Here is a 19,494-nt window from a genome sequence, read left to right on the forward strand (position 1 = left end):
ATCCCCCCCGTCATGCCCAGGGCCTCGGCACAAGGGTGGCCCCAGCTAGTATCAGTAGCTTATCCTAGTGAAGACCAGTGGCCGACGACCATTGCCAGAGAAGAGCAAGGCAAGGCAAGATAGAGTAATTTACCTATCTAAGTTCGGCCTTTTTCTGGAAACCTTCTGGCCGCGACTGGGCTTCCTGACCTTTCCTTCTTCCTTCTTCCTTCTCCCGTCGCCTCTCGATCTCCTCCTCCTCCTCTTCTTAACAACTACATAGTCGCCTAGATCTGCACTTCCCACTCTCCTTTCTTTTTTTGCCTTTCCCTACTCCTCTACGTCGACATCGACGGCATCGACGACGACGACAATCGCCCACCAAGTATATATTCGACCCCCATCCGCCGCACACTGACAAGCACAATCGCCGGCCATGGAAGCTACATACAAAGACTCGGACAAGGAGGTGGTCAATGGGGAGGGCCTCATCCACCGGCCCAACACGCGCGAGAAGGCCCGCCACGCCAGCGTCGAGCTGGGCACCGACAACTCCGCCGATGACCTCCTCGAGGCAATGGGCTACGCCTCGGAGCTGGTCCGCAACCGCTCGACCCTGCAAGTCGCATTCATGTCCTTCGTGCTGGCATCGATTCCCTACGGGCTCGCGACCACGTTCTTCTATCCCCTCGCTGGTGGCGGTCCTACAACTGTTCTCTGGGGTTGGGTGGCTGTCTCGATAATTATTCTCTGCGTGGCGACTTCTCTGGGAGAGATCACCTCGGTGTATCCTACTGCGGGTGGTGTTTACTACCAGACGTTTATGCTGTCCCCGATCTGGTGTCGCAAGATCATGTCTTGGATTTGTGGGTGGTCGTACGTGGTGGGGAATATCACTATTACCCTTGCTGTGAACTTTGGTACAACGCTGTTCTTTATCGCATGCATCAATGTCTTTGAGTCTGAGCCGGGAGTCGGAATCTGGCAAGCCGAGACTTATCAGATCTTCCTTGTCTTTGTGGCTATCACGCTTATCTGCAATTTGGTCTCTGCGCTCGGAAACAAGTGGTTGCCATGGTTGGACGTGAGTACCCCAATTTTGGTGTCAATTGGCGCAGTATTGATTGTTATAGACATTTGCCATTTTCTGGACTTTCGCGGGTGTTATCGCTATTATTACCTGCGTCCTCGCTCTTGCCAAGGAGGGCAGACGATCAGCAAAATTTGTTTTCACTGAATTTGAGCCTTTGTCTGGCTGGACTCCAGGATGGGCTTTCTGTGTTGGCCTTTTGCAAGCAGCATATGCTACATCTTCCACCGGCATGATTATTTCGTAAGTCCTCTTATCAGAACTGTGAGAAAAACGCTAATTGGATTAGCATGTGCGAGGAAGTCCAAAACCCTAGCGTACAAGTTCCCAAGGCCATGGTCGGAACCATTGTTCTTAACACCATCTGTGGACTTGTCTTCATTATCCCTCTCCTTTTCGTCCTCCCAGATCTCGAACTCCTCTTCAACCTCGTTTCCGGTCAACCAACCCCCGTCATCATCGCCACAGCAGTCGGTAACCAAGGAGGAGCATTCGCTCTTCTCATCCCTCTCATGGTCCTTGCCCTTTTCTGCGGTATCGGTTGCACTACTGCTGCTTCTCGCGCTACCTGGGCTTTCTCCCGTGATGGAGCCATCCCCGGTTTCAAGTGGTGGAAGGTTGTCAACACCAAGCTTGACGTCCCTCTCAACGCCATGATGCTCAGTATGGCCGTCCAAATCCTTCTCGGTGTCTTGTACTTCGGATCCTCTGCTGCATTCAACGCCTTTTCTGGTGTTGGTGTCATTTGCTTGACCGTTTCCTACGCAGTTCCCATTGCCGTCTCGCTTATCGGTGGACGTTCCCACATCAAGTATGGAAAGTTCGACATGGGAATGCTCGGCCTCGTATGCAACGTCATTTCACTCGGTAAGCATCTTTTCCATCCTTCTCCCCTCCTCTCTAAATCCTTGCTCTCCTTGCTAACACCCACCCAGCCTGGTCCGCCCTCGCCGTACCCCTCTTCTGTATGCCATCCTACCTCCCCGTCGCAGCCGCAACCATGAACTACGCCTCCGTCGTCTTCGTAGCCTTCATCCTCGTCTCGTCCATCTGGTACTTTGTCTGGGGCAAGAAGAACTACGCCGGCCCCCCCGTCTAGGAAGACGCCACCATCGAGCGCCGCAGGTCCGAGATCTCCCACTCGCATCAGCATCCTTTGTGATACCAAAAAATGTGCTCCGCCTCCGTCTTTGAAAGTGCGTGCTTATGCTTGTGCTTGTGCTTTTGCAGTGCAGTGCTGTTCAATGCAAAAAAGATGTCATTTTTGCCCAGAGCGATTTTCCGACCGATCGACAGCCAGCCAGCCAGCCCTGAGCGTATCCGATTTCGACACGCCCGCCCACGCGAATTCCGAAAGCGAATGCTACTGCGAATGCGAAACCTCTGGACCGGATGCGTGTGTGGATTTTTCTCTTTGAATGAATATGGTGTCATATATATGTTATATAATCTTATTTAGCCAATTGTGAAGATGGACGGGACTACCCTATGTAATGTATCAGCTTCCACAGCACCATACCATACAAACGAAACGAAACGAAACGCCAGAGCAGCAAACAGCCTCGCCAACTAAAATTCCTTTGCCAATATGACGATCCGGACAGCTGGTTTCTGTGTTCTGTTTGCGTTTGCGTCTCGGCCTGTGCTCTGTCTGCTATGCTTTTGTTGCTGAAGAAAAGCAAAGGTTGGTATGTCTGTCTCGCATTAAATAAATATTGGAGCCTGTCTCGTGTGTACATATATTGTTGTGTTGTGTTATGTTGCTTTTGATTGATTGATTGATAGACAGATAGATGGATGGGATGACTGGCTGGACTAGCTAGCTAGCTAGCTGGGTTCTCTTCTCTTCTATCGAGTCGATGCAATGGCAATGACGATGACAATAGCAATCAATGTGATGTATACAGTACATAGAACTACGCACCTAATCAAGGACGATAAGATACCTGCGCCTCTAGTTTCCCCCCGGGTTCAGGTAGGTGTATAGACATGGTAAGGCAGTAAGGTAATGTAAGTAAAGTAAAATAAATGTACAGTGCCTTACTTAAAAGCTGATATTCAGATGTGGCGATCTTACATACCGCTGATTACAGCCATCTATCTCATTCCAACTCAGACAGACGCAGAGCCAATCCAAACCTAAGAGTACTGAAAAACACTGCGCATCTGATGATCTGAGTACGTACCTACCTAGTCGTCAATCATGGGCTAGTAATGGGTGGTGGATTAGGCGCTTTCATGGGATTTTGCAAGAAGAGGAGAGGAGAGGAGAGGAGACGAGAAGTGGAGGTACTGTAAACCAAAACGAGGCTGAAGCGCGGGGTTGAAGCGAAGCGAAGCCACTGTACAGTAGGCGGGGCAGCCTTGCATCCCCGTCCCGTCATCTTGGCAGGTGAACCTCCTTACTCCTCCAAACTGGTACAACAGAAAGGCTTCAGACCTGTCACAACTGTCAAATACATCCAATTGCGGCAGTATTGATTATTTCCATGCAAGGGTAACTTGCAATTTGGATTTGTCTGCGAATAGAAGGACGGTTTTGACGCGCAATTGAGCGGACGACGAGATTGGTGACCCCGCGCTCGATCGAGGTATGACATACGACGAGTGGGATTCTTGAGCACCGCTTCACTGTCCAGTACTACGGTTCTGCTAAATACCTCCCGAGGTCACATCTCTGGCCGTTGAGATTTATGGGTAGAGGAGCCCCGTGGCATACGAACGCAATGTCTGGAACCCTCCAGCCTGGCGACTCGCAGAAGCGTCCCCACGATTCAGAGGAAGAAGAACCCAAGAGCAAGCGCCTATGCAACCCACCACCTGCACCAAACCTCGTGTAGGTCATCCATCTATTTCTTCTGCCTTGAGTAGAGTACAGGCTGACCATTCCAGCGGCCCCCAACCAATCGTCACCGTCAAAGTCCGCGCCGATCCCCACCACTCCGCAAAATGGCACACCTTCCAAGTCCACAAGAACTACCTCTGCCACTACTCACCCTACTTCCGCGCCGCCCTCACAGGACCCTTCATCGAAAGCTCCGACCAATCCATCCAGCTCGAAGACACCTCCCTCTCCATCTTCGGTATCTTCGTCAACTGGCTCTACACCCAAACGCTCATCAACAAATCCAGCGAGCAGCCCCTCTCCAGCCACCTCTTCAAACTCTGGATCCTCGCCGACAAAATGCTGATCCCGCGCCTGCAGAACGATATTTTGAGTATGCTGGAGGAGGCGAGGAAGAGTAAAGGGTTGCCATCGGCGGTGTTTGCGTATGTGTATGAGAATACCGCTGAGGGGAGTGTGCTGCGGAGGTATATTGTCGAGATGTGTATGGCGAAGACGGAGGCGATGAAGAACCCGGATGATTATCCGAGGGAGTTGTTGCTGGAGATTGTGGTGGAGGGGAGGAGGAGGGAGAGGGAGGTGCTGGTGAGGAGGGAGAGAGGGCAGTGGAGGCCGGATTTGGAGGACTTTTGGGTGGATGAGAGGGAGATGGGGGGGTTGGAGTATAGGAGGGGGCTGTTGGCTAATGTTGAGCAGGATGGGAGTCAGTGAAGAGTTTGGGGATTCTGACCGGACAATTCATCGACTAGCGGCTTGGTTCGACAGCATATACAGCTCGTGTGGCTCAAGATCAGATGGCAGTCAATGATGATTGCGGTTGTCTGCGTTCTGTTGGTTTCTTTGAGGCTTCCGAGCCATCAATCTCGCTACAATTCCGACCTTTGCTGCTTATTTCACTCTTGGCAACGATCATGCGTCGTTATCCACATCGGAACTACTCAATCGGTTCTGGCGGCGAGCAGTTACCTCGAAGCTACAACCTGCTGAGGTATTGCTGCCTGGTATGAATCCTGAAACGGTGGAACATGACTTGACAGTGGTGGAAGGGAATTGTGAGATTGGAATCGAGAGAGAGTTCACATGCTGTTATAGCTATCATTTTCAGGTATGGCTCTCGATCGTGGGAATGGACCGGAATTTTGGACCTACTTTCTCTCAGTGTTGCCATCTGGGAGAAAATTTTATGTGCTGACGAATCTGGGTAGGAGAAGGGGAATGCATTGCTTGATGCTCTCAATTATGAGCTGTGTGAACGAAGCTGGGGTAAAAGCACTGGGGAATCATCCTGGCTGTAGCAGTCCACCTTGGGAGTTGTTGAAATACCAATATCACAACAACTCCGTCTCCCAGGGCACGAATTGCAATCCAAGGAACTTTCGCTGAAGTCGTAGATGTCTAAATCAGTGTCTTGAGGTAGTAGGGGTATTGAATCAAGAGAGAAAGAGCTTGGCTTCTCCCTTGGCCAGTAGAAGAGAGACCTGCACGTGATGAATGCATGCATGTATTTCTTTGACGCCATAGACCGAAATTATTACTTTTGAATGATAAAAGTTGAATTAAGAACTCTTCATACTGTGTCAAGTCCTAGCATATATCATAAAACCCAAACAGGCTTGGACGAAGTCATATCAGGTGCTTGGTGGGGTCTGAGGTGAAGCCTTCCAACTCTGACCTCACTTCACTTCACAACGACCTCAAGCCCACAAGCTTCCACAATAGCACCTTTCCAACCAAAACTTACAAAATATTACATCTCGAGAGTTTTGATTCAGCAGATCAGCAATCCGTACGTCCAACAAATCTATAGCCCGAAATACTCTATGATTGTCTTCGCAAGTACGAGCAGGCCTAGGCTACAGTACTTCGGAAGCTAGAAGGACGGTCCAAGCTGCGGTGTATCTATCTCGCGAGTTTAGAAAGCAACCCGTCTCGCGCCACATAACCAATATCGCCATTCTTTGCTTGACACAGTAGGCGACAGCCGCCGTACATTTGGATGTTTGTGCTGGACGCGCTTAGATCATCTAACCATTAGCTGTCACGACGTCCCCACATCTCAATAGTTGCGGAAGACAGTATAGCAGCAAAAATGTCGTCCCCAGATGACAATGAAAGTACGGGCTCCTCACCCTTTCGAGCAGCGGCTCTCATGGGTAGAGGAATGACTACCAAGTCAAGCGGTGCTAGGCCCGCCACCATGAGCTTGCGAGCTCAAGACAATCCTCACAAGAACCGGAAGCGTCCAAATCTCGTGTAAGACAAACTTTATGCTTTGGATGAAAGGTCACTGACAGCCACAGGGGTCCCCAAGAAATCGTCAAGGTAACTGTCCATACCGGTCCAGAGGGAGTTGTCGATGACGACCAAACACACCACCAAACGTTCCCTTTACATAAAGGTCACGTCTGCCACTACTCTCCCTTCTTCGACGCCGCATTCAATGGCAACTTCGCCGAAGGTGAAAGCCAGGAAGTCGAACTTCATGAAGTCCCGCCCGCGATCTTCGGAATCTTCGCCAATTGGCTCTACACTCAAGACATCGTCACAGCAGACGGCGACGTCCCAACCATCCACGCCCTCGTCCATCTCTGGCTCCTCGCGGACCGGCTCCTCGTCCCATCTCTTCAGAACCAATCTATCGATCTCCTAGAGCAGATTCGCCAAAAGAAAGGAAACGATAGATTACCTTCGGAGCTGTTCCCTATCATATACAAGAACACGAACTCGGAAAGTGCGTTGAGGTTGTATGTCGTTCGGGTGTGCTCGGCGCTGTATTTGGCGCAGATTAAGAATGCGAAGAATTATCCGCATCAGCTGCTGGTGGATATTATTAATGCTATTCGGGATAGGTCGACGGCAAGGGATAGATTGGCTGTAGTGGAGATGGGGCCGTATCATGTGGATGAGAATGAGGGAGAGGGTGAGCGCGCAAAGAGGAGACGTACGCAGTGATTGGGATGGGATCCTAGATGCAATAGAGTCGGGTTGTGTAGGGTCGGCGTTCGAAGGCTTTGAGCGATGCGTTTTGGAGTTTGGGGACTGCTTCCAGGTCAGATCAAGACCGGGCAGGGGATTGAGGCTGGCGTATATATTCTTAGACGCTTGAGTGATTTAACGACTTTCACGACTTTCACAACATGAAATTGAAATTCTGTGCATTAATATTACGGCATTAGTTTGCCTGCTCCCGTGGAGTATTTATATATACAACAAGTAGTCTGCGCAATATGAAGTCTTGTGCGGAAAGAGGTAGATCCTCGACACCTGACCAGTCTTTCAATTCTGTTCGGCAAATGTTATCAGGAGCATTCTAGCATTCTAGCTAGAACAGGGGTGATCCGTTCTGGAAGGTTGGCGAAAACCTTTCTCTTGCTCAGTAATGTGCCTCTCTGCGACAATATATTCATCGTCGTCCATCATCGCGGTTTCTGCTCTTATGATGGTTGTGAATAGAGATATCTGGGCAGCATGTCTCTCCTCAGGCTTCGTGCAGCTTCACCTTGACCCCATTCGCGCTACAACTCGTCATCGTGGAGTGATATCTCGCTTCGGGCTCTGGATCCATATTCTCCATCTTGTCATACTTTTGCAATAGGCGCAGAATGATATAGCTCGCTTCGATGATGGCATATTGCTGACCGACGCAGATCCGTGGTCCGCCATTGAACTTGACGGATATTAGCGTTGTTGTTTGACCTTTTGGCGGAACTTACAGGTATGTACTCCCACCCTAATTTCCTACCCTCCCATCTTTCAGGAACGAACTCGTGGACATCTGGACCCCAGATATCCTCGCGACGATGCAGTACGTGGATACTATAGAATACCATCATGCCTTTCGGTACGAAGACTTTGCTCTTCCCATCTTCACCTCCACCTCTCGGTAGTGTGGTATCTTTATTCGCCACACGAAAATTATACGGGACGATGGTTTGAAGTCTCAGAGCTTCATTCAAGCAGTATTGGAGATATTTGCAAGCCTTGATCTTCGCGAACGTGATACTTTCAAGATCGCAATCTGCCCATGTTCCGAAATCCTCAATAATCGCATCTCGGAGTTTCTTGTACCGCGCTTGATCCCGCACCAGTTCGAAGAGCAGCCATCCGATTAGAGATGCGGTGGTATCTCGTCCAGCAAGAAGCAAATGCATGATCTGAGATCTCAACTCGATCGGATCTTGCGTTTCGTTGGCTAGAGCCTCGAGGAAGACGTATCCCTCTTTTCCATCACTTTCTACGCCTTTCTCAATCTTTTCCTGTCTCTTCTGGAGATGCTCCGCCACGATAGAATCCACATACTGGTTGCAAGTCTTGATTGCCCTCCTCCATCCCTTCGGTATACAAAGGTACGAATACGGCTGGAACTTCGCCCTGGTAGCCAACCCCACATTCCCAACATCAAACGCCTCCCCAAAGGCCTGGGCATCATTCCCCTCCTCATTCATCCTCCCCTCCTTCCCCTCTCTCCGACTCCTCAAAAGTCCACTCTGACTCTCCGCCGACTTCCCCAGCAAAAACTCCGTCGCAGAATCAAGCGTCAAATTGAACAACAAAGGCTGCAAATCCATCTCCTCCGTCCACCCATCCCCTCCTACCTCAACCCCCCCCACCAAAACCTGAAAATGCCTTTCCTCAAGCTCCAAATCACTAATCTGCGCCCTCGCAAACTGCGGCCTGATCAACGCCCTACTCCTCTCCCACTCCCTCCCATCCTGCAAGAAAATCCCCTTCCCGAGAAACGGATGCGCGTTCGAGCGTCTCATTTCCCCAAAGTCGAAATCCTCGAATTGAGTCGCGAGGAGGGCTTGGATGTTGGGGATGTCGGCTGTGAAGAGGCGCGGGACGCCGAGGATGGTGGTGCGGAATGTGAGGGGGAGGGAGGAGGAGCGTTCCACCAGGTAGGAGGGGAAGGTTTTGGTGGAGATGGCATTCAGGGCGGTGAGGATGTGGTCGATGCCTAGGGGGAGGGTGTTGGGTTGTAAGGGGGCCGGGAGGCAGTTGAGGCGGGTGGAGGTATGGTTGTTGTGGTGGGTGAGGAGGAGGTGTTGGATGAGCTTGTAGATTATGAAGGTGCCGAGGAGGGAGAGGATGAGGGGGATGGTGGGAAGTGAGAACATCGTGAGGTGGTGTTGTGAGTCCAAACTCGGGGTGGATTGTCGGAGGGAGGAATCTTGAACGATGGGACAGAGTGGGGTGTAAAAGCTATGAATGATAGCTCTTATATCGATATTCCCGACCCGTCGTCTAGTAACGACACTTCAAGATGACCCTGGAAGCTTGAAAACGTAACTTTCCGGACCAGACGGAGACGGCCTAACAATTATATGAACATGTAGAAGTTCGACAAGCGTATTATTGGTATACTCGTGCTGTCGTGCCGCATTGAAGTGGGGTACGATCGAGATAAATGCACGATGTGACTTTATCCTTAAGCTTGTCACCGTACTAGGCTCGGAGGATCTTCAATGCTTGGTTCGTGGAGGGTCGGACGCCGCAATTGTGCATGAAGTTTCACGTGCAATCGTGGGGAAAAAAAGTTCTCAGGGTCGGAATCTCGACTGGAGAGTTACTTTGTTGTGAATGGGAAGAAAGGAGAGGTTGAAGGTGAAGCGGTGTATCTTTTAAGGTGTTGTTGATCGACAGGAGACGGAAGTATCCAACCGAGCCGAGGTTTGAGGTCCCGGCTCGCCCGGGTATTTTCTTGCTACTAGGTACCACCAATCAGAGCCTTTCTCGCTAATTCAGGTTATAAATCAAAATAATCATATCGGGTATCTCATAACATCTACGGAAAAATCTCAGTCCGTAGAGTCCGCCAGGCCATCAGTTCGTCATGAAGTCAGATATTTTCCCAAACCAACCCAGACGCCGCGCTGACCGTCTACAGTCCCATGTCCCATTTTACTCCAAGGTTTCGATATTCAATACTTAATCATCCTCGTCATCCTCATCACCATCTTTCAACTGAGACACCAGTTCTCTGTTGGCCTTCAGCAACCTCGCCACCTCCCTCTTATACGCCTCAGACTTCTTCTCCATCGTTTTCTGCACTAACCGTAGATCCTCCACCTCCTTTTGATACCTCTGAGCTTTCTGAGCATTCTCATCATTCTTCTGCAGTAACGACTCTAGCTCTCTTTGGGTTCGCTCTTCGGCATTCGCATGGACTCTTTTCATTTCAGCGAGCTCGTTTTGTTGCCGTCCGGTGGCTTCTTCTAGCTGGGCATTCTTTTTCTGGAGGTCTGCATTAACTTGCTTGAGCAGGTCGATAGTGTTATTGAGTACTTCGATATTCCTGACTAGTAACGCGACGTTGTCCTTATTTGGAAGGTTACTGATAGAGCTAGCTTTCTCCTTTCCTTTTTGAAGGTCATCGATTTCGCTTAAGAGAAGGGCTTCTACTGCTTCTTTGCTTCTGATAATCCTCTGGAGGTCTTCGACGATTTTGGCATGTTCTTCTGCGGTGGTTTGAGCAGCCGTGATGTTTTGAGCAGCCGTGATGTTATCTTGTTTGAACTGTCGTAGTTCCTGGAGCTCTTTCATAAGCCGGCTTTCTTTAGCTTGCGTAGCCTTTTCCATAAACTGTACGGCTTCTATGTGTTCTGAGTTTCGCTGCCTCATTTCTTCAACGAGGTTGTTATATCGTTCATCATTCTTCCTCTTCGTTTCCTCTAGGAGTTTCTGATGTGTCTTCCTGATGTCTTCCAGCAACGCAAATCCGATACGTTCAGAACTGAGGGCTGGCAATGGGGCATGGGACACCGTGGATGAAGTCGAAGCATCTCCAGGTGTAGCTAGTTTGCTAAGTATCGCGACGGCCTCTCTAGCTTTGATGAGCTTCTCTTCATAAACATTTACAAGCTCGGCTTCTCTTTCATTAAATCGTTTCTGACTCTCCAGTTCGAGCTCTTCTTTAGCCTTGGCTATCTTATGCTCTATCGCCGCCTGCGACCAGTTTTTCCATTTCTCTTCACGCAATTGTATAATATCTACTAGCATTCCAGCAGGCAGATCAACCAACGGTGCAGGAGACTTCGGGCCCCGAAAATCTTTTTCAACGTACATCTCCACCATAAAGCGCCGGAACGGGTGCCCGGCAGTTGTCCTCTGATAGATCTCAAAGTAATTTGGAAGCTTGCGCGATTGATCATTACTTGCGTATTGCCGCATTCTCATCATGTTGACGATCTGATTGGACAACTCAGAAAGCTGGAGTTCGTCGGCTAAGAATATGACTTGCACTAGTGTGTAGAAACCGGGAACGCCGCCAACGCGAGTACGGATGTTATTTGTGCAGAGCCAGTTCGCTACGATATCGTAATATTCTAGCCCTGCGACGATATGGAGGGCGTGTGGGTCGGTAGGTTTGAGTGCTCGGATCCGCTGTTGGAAGTAGGGAAAGCGTGAGAGGACGAACAACGGTGTTGGGCGGGAGGTGAATTCGTTGTGATTGGCGGGATTATGAACGATCACCGGGATCAGGGGACCGGTTTGAGTTGCTGGTGATGTGGATGTTGTCGTGAGATCTGTGTTTTGGACATCTTGGGTTGAATGTCGATTTGAGATTAGTTCAGACGGAAACGGCGTTTGTATTGCGGTCGCCATCGTGGGACTGCGTACTGGAGGACTCGTCTGCTTTTGCACCGAGCCTATGTTGAATGTTAGTGAACAGTAACTTGTGTTGCATTATTGACTCGCTTACCACTTCTTACTCTATGAATGGAATCTTTTGGTGGTGACTTCTGTCCATGATTTGGAGTTGCCTGCGATGGCGCCATTGCAGGACGCCTTGGCAGTGTCAGCATCTCTTTTTGTAATGCCTAGTAAGTGTATATCTACGATAGAGGAAGGTTTCCCTGCTTTCGGCTATACTCACATTACACACTGGCAGCATCAATGATCTTCAATTACATTGGGGAAAGAGGAGATACTTATACCAAAGCTTTAGCGTCAAGTATTAGTGACTCATGCCTGCTTAGAAATAATCCTGGTTTCAATTGCAAAGCCAAGAAATGTTTTAACAAACGCTTAGGCATGCAAGATGCTCAGCTGACGTGGCAATACGCACTTTATACGGCTTAAAGAAGATTCTTATTGGTGGGCGTTTAAGCGATGTTTGGATGTCAGCCAATAAGGGTTGGACAGGCGAGGGTGGCTGCAGGTTTTTGGATTCGGGAACATTTGTGCCACGTCAGTGAGCTGATTTGCCACTGGTGGCAATATAAACGCTGGCAAGCTGCTTTACTCATAAAACAGTAAACAGAAAATAATCCAGACATACGCCTTGAAATTCTACTTTAAGGAATGATTAGTAAGCAATCTTCATTCACAAAATAGCGCTGCTGTTCTTATGAAGGAAGTGAAACAGTATAAACTTAGTTGCACTTCCTTCATACAAGTGGCCTTTTCATTCAGCCTGAGCTGCACAATACATTTCTGAAATCTATTGAGGGCTGAGGAGTGAAGGACGAGATCACATGACTAAATCTTCTCAAATCCTGTTAACGCTGCGATGAGCCAAAGACCAACTGAGGCCCTGCCGTCAGTTTTCGTGGCTCTCGCTGTCTTGATTTTCAGGTAAGGGCTCGTTCTTGTTAATGCCCAAGTCCCAGATGGAGCTATGCACGTGAGACTCAATGTTGAGAGACCAAAGACGACATTTCCTTAGTAGTTAAGTTCTTCAACTAGACACCACAATTCGGGCAATAGAACAGAGCTTACACACAGTGCCTATATATTTCAAAATTGCTTTACAATATCCATCTTGCTACTGGTTGATTGATGCTGGGATAAATCTGAGCCCTGGCAGAGGACACACGTCAGCGCTAGCAGGGGATAGGTGTACCGCAATGACATAAGAACAATTTTTGAACTGTTCAACCTCTTCCTCTGTGCAGTCGAGAAAGTGTTGACTTTACCATGCAGCCATCAAACACGTCCCATCTCCCAGACGGATCTGTGGTATTGCGACCTAAAGAGAAGAGACGGAGACGTGGATTGCCCAAGGTTTGTCGTAACTACTGGCCTGAGGGAAACTGCTGACCGCCTTCAAAGGTATCGACTGGCTGCATAACGTGCAAGTAGGCAGACATGGAGTTTCTTTGATCTGGAATGCCAAATAATGATAATTCAACAGGAAGCGACATGTCAAATGTGACGAGGTGAAGCCTTTGTGCCTGAGATGTCAAAGACTCGGCTTTGTCTGTGACGGGTACGAGTTGAAGCCCACCAAGACAAAGCCGGCTGCCGTGCGCCGAGACTTGCTTCCTAAGCCCGGTCAAGCTACGACAAGATCATATCCAGTCATTTTGCCAGCCGTCCGCCGTGAAGTGCCTCCCAAAGAAGCGGATACCAAACATGCAAGAGATTCCGCAAGTTCATTCTTCAGCGTCCCAGCAGCGATTTCCTCCAGTCCTCCAACGAACCCTGAAGAACTCCAGTATTTTCAGTACTTCAAGCAAGAGTCCGTCAACGAGCTCTCTGGTGGTTGGAACGAACCTTTATGGCAGACCTATCTACTCCAGGCATGCCACGAAGCACCCTTTATTTACAACATGGCCTTAACGCTGGCTGCGCAAGGACGATCTGAGCGATTGAGAAGGAGCACATATATTCCAGATACAAGTCACCACCATGAGGTGTACTCTCTGAAGCAGTACCAAAGCTCACTTAGGGACATACGAAAGTACCTGGCATCCGAAAACCAGCCAGATGTGAGAATGTTCTTACTTGCAAGCCTTCTTATCTTCATATTCGAATTTAAACAAGGAAACATCGACACCGCCGTCAAGCAAGTACGATCCACTCTAGCGCTGTTCAAGAATATGCGATCGATAAAAGCTCCAGTGATTGTCTACGATCATGATATCCGATGTCCAGAGACATTGGAGGAAGTCATCATCGACATGATTGCCCGGCTCGATAAACAAGGATTCTTAATCCAGGCTAAACAAACTAGCAACAGCAATAACAAAGTTGCGGTAAAGACAGTCCTCGGGATGATTCATAGATCACCAGATTCTATCGCTGTCCCAAACGACTTTCCGAATGTCTTCACTGCACGGAGGTATATCAGCTTTCTGCAGTATTGGGGTCGACCAAACTTCGCCAACGACGCCATCAAGCACGCTCTACGAGAAATAGATCGACTTCGCGGCAAGGAGGTTGATGGATCGGATCTCGGGAGATTGGTCCCCGCTCAGGAGTTTTTTGACCGCTTCGTTGAGACCAAGCAGTGGCACGTTGCCATGGACAAGCTGCTTGAGCGTCTCCAACCACACCGCAACTCGGAGTACAGATGTGCTCTGTCGGTCAAGATCCAGGGCTTAGCCACTTTACTCGTCATGGCATGCGAAGTTGGATTTCGCATCGAGACAAGCACGAATCTAGCCCTGGAGGAAGTGCTGATCAAATACGGCAGCGTTCGAGGTCTCTGTGAGGAAATGCTGCACCTAAGCGGGCTGGTTGTTCACGACCCGGAATTCCTGAGGTGCTACGTTTTCGACTTCGGGATTATCATGTGTATATTTATTATCCTGTTTGCGACAGTGGACCGCGATCTTGAGGATCAAACTGTGGGAATCTTGAAAGCCATGAGGCCGAGGAAAGAAGGGGTCTGGGATAGCTGTGTCATGGCGGGGGTAGCCGAGATGATTGTTCACAGCAGATCGTTAGCAACAGTTGTGTAGGTTGAGAATAGGTACCTAGCTCTGCCTGTAGATATTTGAGCAGCGGGTACATACCCGCGATCGGGAGAGAAATCCAAATTTGGCAATTGGCACTCTGGCAGTATTGTAAAATTTGGTGGTGAACTCTCGCCAACCACTTATCCTTATTGCCCAGCCAATGGTAAGAGAAAAAGGTAGATTGTTACCGACCAATATCATCAACGGCCGAGAAAATGATGAAGAAAGTCGCCGAGAAAATGTCTCGTTTCAGGATTTCGATTTGGGTGTACTCGCTTAAAGCCTTGGTGTTTCTCTGACAGTTTCAGGCTGCGAGCGAGACCAGAGTCTGATGCCCCAATACTTTTTCAAACTGCTACCTGTCCGTTTGGGCGATCTTCCTTGAGCCTCATTTTAAAATGGTAGCATCTCCGCAGAGCCTCAAATCCAATATCATACAGCACTATGATCGCATTATTAGCAGGGAGTGTAGGTGAATAGTTGGCTTTCCCCCGCTCCCTCACGTCCAAGAGCTCTGGGACCTCCAGAGCCCTAAATCGCTCCAGCCTTTGTTTCATCCTGACTTCTCAGCAACCATAAAACGATGCGTACCTTGGCACTTCTGGGCAGCCTGTGAAAATCATTAAAGACCGTGACGGCTTCCACCAACATTTCTTCAGAAGTCGATCTCAGGACCCGCCAATAATTCGCGATGTTGAAATCATTTATCGACAAGCGCCGTCAGTCGTACCATCTTCCTCGTCCAACGATAGGAGAGCTCAAAGCACAAAACGGAAGAAAAAATATCACATCGCATTCTGAGTTTGAGGATGTTATAGGGTTCAGCCGCGCGGTGGTCACTGGGTCGTGGATCGAGGTATCTGGAACCACTGGGTACGTGTTTCTCATCCATTCGTATTTGATCCACCCGTACTTACAGTGATACTAGGGTTCACTATGATACCGGATTCATCGCACCATCTGTAGTGGAGCAGACCGAGCAAGCATTCATCAACATCGCCGCCGCGCTTGAACAGGCTGGAGCCACGCTGCGGGATGTCGTCCGCGTGAGGTACATCTTGCCAGACAAGAAAGAGTTCAGTCAGATTTGGCCGACTCTGAGGGCGGTGTGGGGACATGTTAGGCCGGCGGCGACGATGATTGAGGCGGGGTTAATGAATGATGAGATGAAGATTGCTATTGAAGTTACGGCGAGAAAGGCGAGGTCGACGCTCGAGGGCACGGTTTAGACGGTGGAACGGCGTTCAGTGATATGTGCTAGCGAGTGGAATTCTATGTAAATTTGCTTTATTGAATCGGAGGCGTTAGCTTGATATAAGATCGTGCTATAGAACTTAGAGCAGATATATATCGGTTGAAAGAATACGAATAGTTGATTGATGTTTGGAGACTTCACGTGTACCTCACGTGATTATCAGAACAAAGACCTTTAGAGTTACTTTCATACCTTGTGAAAGAGAAACGATCTGGGGGAATGTTTTTGTCTGCCTCAGTTTGGTTTCATAAAGAAAAATTGACCAGGTTGTGAAAAGGTAACAGAAAACATGAAAAAAAAGCTGACACAACAAAATTTCCCAGCCGCTTCAGGCCGTTCCAGGTATATATACGCTTAGCTCCTAGTGCTTCGGCTTATTGCCCATTCAGAAGCCACTCTTAAGGGGTCTTCTCAGGTTTGTCTTATTCCTTGTGGTATACATGAAAATGCTAAATTGTATGATCAGGCCCGAGGAGAACGAGCTCTTCAGCGCAGGTACTTTGCCGGCTGAGGTAACACAGCCATCCATCACCACTGCTCCAGCTTACGCCACACCAGTTAAACCTTCACAGTCATGTCCTCGCAGATTTTACACCGGGTAAGTGTGGGCATACCCTAATAGACACTCGCAACATGCTCACGATGACAAGCAGGGGTCTCCAAATGCCTCACTCTGGGATTTGCTTGGCGATGTGTTGATTCCAGTGCTAGAATTACTCTCACCGGCTGAGCTCCATCCGCTTTCTCTTGTCAGCAAAGAGTCACGCGCAATTTGCGAACCAATACTATACTCGAGTATCGAATGGACATGGCTGGAAGACCGGCCACCTCCTATTGCAGCTTTCATTCGTACAATTCTACGTAGACCAGAGCTGGCTGCACACGTGAGAAGTGTTTCATTACTTGGCAATTCCTTCATTTCGTATCACGAAGACCGAGATTCAATACCTCCCAGAATCGATATCTCCACCTTGGACTACGACGAAGCAGTGAAAGCCATGAAGCCGACGCGGGTGAGTTTTGCGCCCTCGTGGCAGAGACTCTCATGGAAAGACCTGATGTTGCAAGGCGCAATGGATACTCTGACCACACTTATGTTATCTCAGCTACACCATGTCACGAGTTTGGTTCTTGGTCCAATCTTTACGTTCGAAACTGCACTCTTGCAACGGTTATTCTATGCCGCGCTTTTCAAACAGACTGGTCATGATTTGCCCACCTATGAGCACTTGCAGGTGCTACGTCTCAATTTTGATGCTAGGCAAGGCCGTACTGCTTATTCGCTCACATCTACGGACCTACTCCCATGGTTCTACCTGCCAGCAATCCAAGAGTTCTCGTTGGTCTCATCTATGCCGATAGATTGGGAGGACTTCCCCAAGCAGATGCCTGATTCTTCATTGCTAACGATACTCCACTTAACCGCTGTTGAACCGCAGCATCTCGGCCACCTACTCTCAAAGACTCCAGCACTCAAGAAACTCCATTATAACTGGTACTACCGGTCCGGAGTCCATCTAGACAGGCCAGAAGAAAGTTCACCCTGGGTCAGGCCTCGATGATATTGGCGACGGTCTAGTTCATGTGCGCGAAACGCTAGACGATCTAATAATCACGGGCAAGTTTATTCTCGAAGAATCCTGGGAATATGACTTCCTTGATTTTGAAGGGATCACCCTGAGACGCATTGTGGAGCTTGATCACATGAAAGCTCTCCAGGTCCCGTTGCCGTTCTTGACTGGCGACGTTGATGATCGTGGTGCAATCGCAATTGACGATGTGATATCCCGAAACCTCGAAAGCCTGACAATTACGGAGGATCTATTGCTTGACTGGCCATGGAATCCCGAATGCGAGGACACTGCGGTCTCCTCTGCTGTAGGACGATGGTACGTAACAGAACAGCTTGTGGCTTCTTTTCTCAATGCCTGATGGGAGCCATGCCTTATGCTCCCTCTGAATCATGCCAGGGGTGGTAATAACTAAATTTTCTATCACTTACAGGTTGAGAAATCTTAGAGGGGTTCAAATTAAGCCGGTGCTACAGACACTCGTGCTGAAAGAGGTGGTCAAACATTGGAGCCCTGTCATGAAGGAGGAGTTATCACAGATATGTCACCACTACGACATAGAACTTCGAGTCACAGATTGTTGAAGACGGGTACTAAAAACGGTTTGTTCATCCTGTAGAGCTCAGTATTGGCGTAAACCCTGTCCCGTAAGTAAATAGATGCGATCACTCGATGAAGGGTCTAGACTCCGTTTCCTTCCCAGAGTCGAAGAGCATTAAAACCTCGATTTTTCTGGCGGGTTTTGGGCCTTATACCAGATGCTGTCTGCAAATTCTGGCCTTCGTGATATATCAGTATCCTGTTATGATGAAGATATGCCATACGTCTCAAACCAATTCCCCCTCAATCTGGCTCCCTAGCGGCCTTTTTGCGATCGATTGAAGGAAAATGTTCTGTGGAGGCAGTTGTACCGTTGGATTAAATTTGTAGGTTCCGAGGCTCAGCGTTGGAACTGCTCACTTGGTCGAATGGATCGCGGGTTGAGGCAGAAGCCCGGTCCGTGTTATCAGCGGTTGTAGGAGTGTAGATATATCTGCTAGAGTGTATTCAATACAGCTTCATACACTGTGTCCATGGGCTTGCCCACCATTCTGACCTGATTCTGCAACCATGCCCCTTTCCCGCCAGAAGTCTAGGGCTTCGTGACCACCAGTCGTGGTCGGGAAATGAGTCTTCGACCATTGGCAACGGCGAACGAGGGTTCATTGACTTGCCTAAACGGTTGACATGATCGCGCAACGCTGCGCAGGGTTGCGAGCGGTGGTATGGAAATTATACCGTGTACACAGTCGTAGTGTATGTTAGTAATTGTTCTACTCACAACTAGAGTAGAAGTGCAGAGCTTAGGGAAATTGACGTCCTGAGGCCAGGTCATGACGTCACATGACTATGCTTGGCAATGCACACCTCCAGTCTGACAGTTACTTACCTACCTAGCTTACACGTAACAATTTAGATACCTAATTCCAAACAATCGTATTACTCTTGTAGGTTCTAACTATTTAAGACACAATAAAAGGTAATAAAAAGTAACAAACAGTAATTAAATGTAACCAAATTGAACAAAATTTGACTAATTTTTTTTTAAAAAGATTAATAAAAGTTAACAAAGGAAATAAAAATTAATAAAATATAATAAGAAGTAATAAAATTAATAATAGACAACAAACTATAACAAACTATAATAAACTATAATAAACTATAATAAACTATAATAAACTATAATAAACTATAATAAACTATAATAAACTATAATAAACTATAATAAACTATAATAAACTATAATAAACTATAATAAACTATAATAAACTATAATAAACTATAATAAACTATAATAAACTATAATAAAAAGTAATGAAGAATAATAAGAATTAACAAAATTTAACAAAATTTAACAAAATTTAATAAAATTAACAAAAATTAATAAAAGAAATAACAAGTAACAGAATATAATAAAAAGTAATAAAATCAAGAAAAGATAATAAACTATAATAAAAAGTAACAAAAAGTAACAAAAAGTAATAAAAAGTAATAAAAAGTAATAAAAAGTAACAAAAAGTAATAAAAAG

The 19,494-nt window shown here is 48.0% G+C and overlaps 8 protein-coding genes across 8 annotated transcripts; 6 read left to right on the forward strand and 2 right to left on the reverse strand.

Annotated features, from left to right (window-relative positions):
- Positions 1 to 415: 415 nt before the first annotated feature.
- On the forward strand, positions 416 to 2,168 carry ONS95_001418 (uncharacterized protein; the record flags this gene model as incomplete). The annotated part of the gene is made up of 4 exons (XM_058494615.1): positions 416 to 1,063; positions 1,113 to 1,312; positions 1,359 to 1,936; positions 2,005 to 2,168. 4 exons carry the CDS (start codon positions 416 to 418, stop codon positions 2,166 to 2,168), a joined length of 1,590 nt encoding a protein of 529 aa, XP_058354922.1.
- A 1,309-nt stretch (positions 2,169 to 3,477) lies between these two features.
- Positions 3,478 to 5,456, forward strand: ONS95_001419 (uncharacterized protein). The gene is made up of 3 exons (XM_058494616.1): positions 3,478 to 3,905; positions 3,962 to 5,019; positions 5,120 to 5,456. The coding sequence occupies exons 1-2, from the start codon at positions 3,763 to 3,765 to the stop codon at positions 4,623 to 4,625; spliced, it is 807 nt and encodes a 268-aa protein (XP_058354923.1). The 5' UTR covers positions 3,478 to 3,762; the 3' UTR covers positions 4,626 to 5,019; positions 5,120 to 5,456.
- An 18-nt stretch (positions 5,457 to 5,474) lies between these two features.
- Positions 5,475 to 7,050, forward strand: ONS95_001420 (uncharacterized protein). The gene is made up of 2 exons (XM_058494617.1): positions 5,475 to 6,167; positions 6,215 to 7,050. The coding sequence occupies exons 1-2, from the start codon at positions 6,004 to 6,006 to the stop codon at positions 6,864 to 6,866; spliced, it is 816 nt and encodes a 271-aa protein (XP_058354924.1). The 5' UTR covers positions 5,475 to 6,003; the 3' UTR covers positions 6,867 to 7,050.
- Positions 7,051 to 7,392: 342 nt separating this feature from the next.
- On the reverse strand, positions 7,393 to 9,031 carry ONS95_001421 (uncharacterized protein; the record flags this gene model as incomplete). Its single annotated transcript, XM_058494618.1, has 2 exons — positions 7,393 to 7,581; positions 7,628 to 9,031. The coding sequence occupies 2 exons, from the start codon at positions 9,029 to 9,031 to the stop codon at positions 7,393 to 7,395; spliced, it is 1,593 nt and encodes a 530-aa protein (XP_058354925.1).
- Positions 9,032 to 9,842: 811 nt separating this feature from the next.
- On the reverse strand, positions 9,843 to 11,719 carry ONS95_001422 (uncharacterized protein; the record flags this gene model as incomplete). The annotated part of the gene is made up of 2 exons (XM_058494619.1): positions 9,843 to 11,563; positions 11,617 to 11,719. 2 exons carry the CDS (start codon positions 11,717 to 11,719, stop codon positions 9,843 to 9,845), a joined length of 1,824 nt encoding a protein of 607 aa, XP_058354926.1.
- A 1,114-nt stretch (positions 11,720 to 12,833) lies between these two features.
- ONS95_001423 (uncharacterized protein) lies at positions 12,834 to 14,602 on the forward strand (the record flags this gene model as incomplete). The annotated part of the gene is made up of 3 exons (XM_058494620.1): positions 12,834 to 12,920; positions 12,969 to 12,994; positions 13,051 to 14,602. The coding sequence occupies 3 exons, from the start codon at positions 12,834 to 12,836 to the stop codon at positions 14,600 to 14,602; spliced, it is 1,665 nt and encodes a 554-aa protein (XP_058354927.1).
- Positions 14,603 to 15,290: 688 nt separating this feature from the next.
- On the forward strand, positions 15,291 to 15,828 carry ONS95_001424 (uncharacterized protein; the record flags this gene model as incomplete). Its single annotated transcript, XM_058494621.1, has 2 exons — positions 15,291 to 15,472; positions 15,528 to 15,828. The coding sequence occupies 2 exons, from the start codon at positions 15,291 to 15,293 to the stop codon at positions 15,826 to 15,828; spliced, it is 483 nt and encodes a 160-aa protein (XP_058354928.1).
- Positions 15,829 to 16,186: 358 nt separating this feature from the next.
- Positions 16,187 to 17,915, forward strand: ONS95_001425 (uncharacterized protein). The gene is made up of 3 exons (XM_058494622.1): positions 16,187 to 16,452; positions 16,508 to 17,743; positions 17,859 to 17,915. Exons 1-2 carry the CDS (start codon positions 16,429 to 16,431, stop codon positions 17,414 to 17,416), a joined length of 933 nt encoding a protein of 310 aa, XP_058354929.1. The 5' UTR covers positions 16,187 to 16,428; the 3' UTR covers positions 17,417 to 17,743; positions 17,859 to 17,915.
- The last annotated feature ends 1,579 nt before the right edge of the window (positions 17,916 to 19,494 follow it).

The sequence above is a fragment of the Cadophora gregata genome, assembly GCF_030347475.1.
Source record: "Cadophora gregata isolate MNR1 chromosome Unknown scaffold_10, whole genome shotgun sequence".
Classification (NCBI taxonomy): domain Eukaryota; kingdom Fungi; phylum Ascomycota; class Leotiomycetes; order Helotiales; family Ploettnerulaceae; genus Cadophora; species Cadophora gregata.

Excerpts from the sequence above, each read along its gene's own strand:
- ONS95_001420 (XM_058494617.1), top strand. The coding sequence starts at position 6,004 with ATGTCGTCCCCAGATGACAATGAAAGTACGGGCTCCTCACCCTTTCGA. Across the intron at positions 6,168-6,214 it reads CGGAAGCGTCCAAATCTCGT|GGGTCCCCAAGAAATCGTCA; the intron begins GTAAGACAAACT and ends TGACAGCCACAG.
- ONS95_001419 (XM_058494616.1), top strand. The coding sequence starts at position 3,763 with ATGGGTAGAGGAGCCCCGTGGCATACGAACGCAATGTCTGGAACCCTC. Across the intron at positions 3,906-3,961 it reads CCACCTGCACCAAACCTCGT|CGGCCCCCAACCAATCGTCA; the intron begins GTAGGTCATCCA and ends TGACCATTCCAG.
- ONS95_001425 (XM_058494622.1), top strand. The coding sequence starts at position 16,429 with ATGTCCTCGCAGATTTTACACCGG. Across the intron at positions 16,453-16,507 it reads CCTCGCAGATTTTACACCGG|GGGTCTCCAAATGCCTCACT; the intron begins GTAAGTGTGGGC and ends GATGACAAGCAG.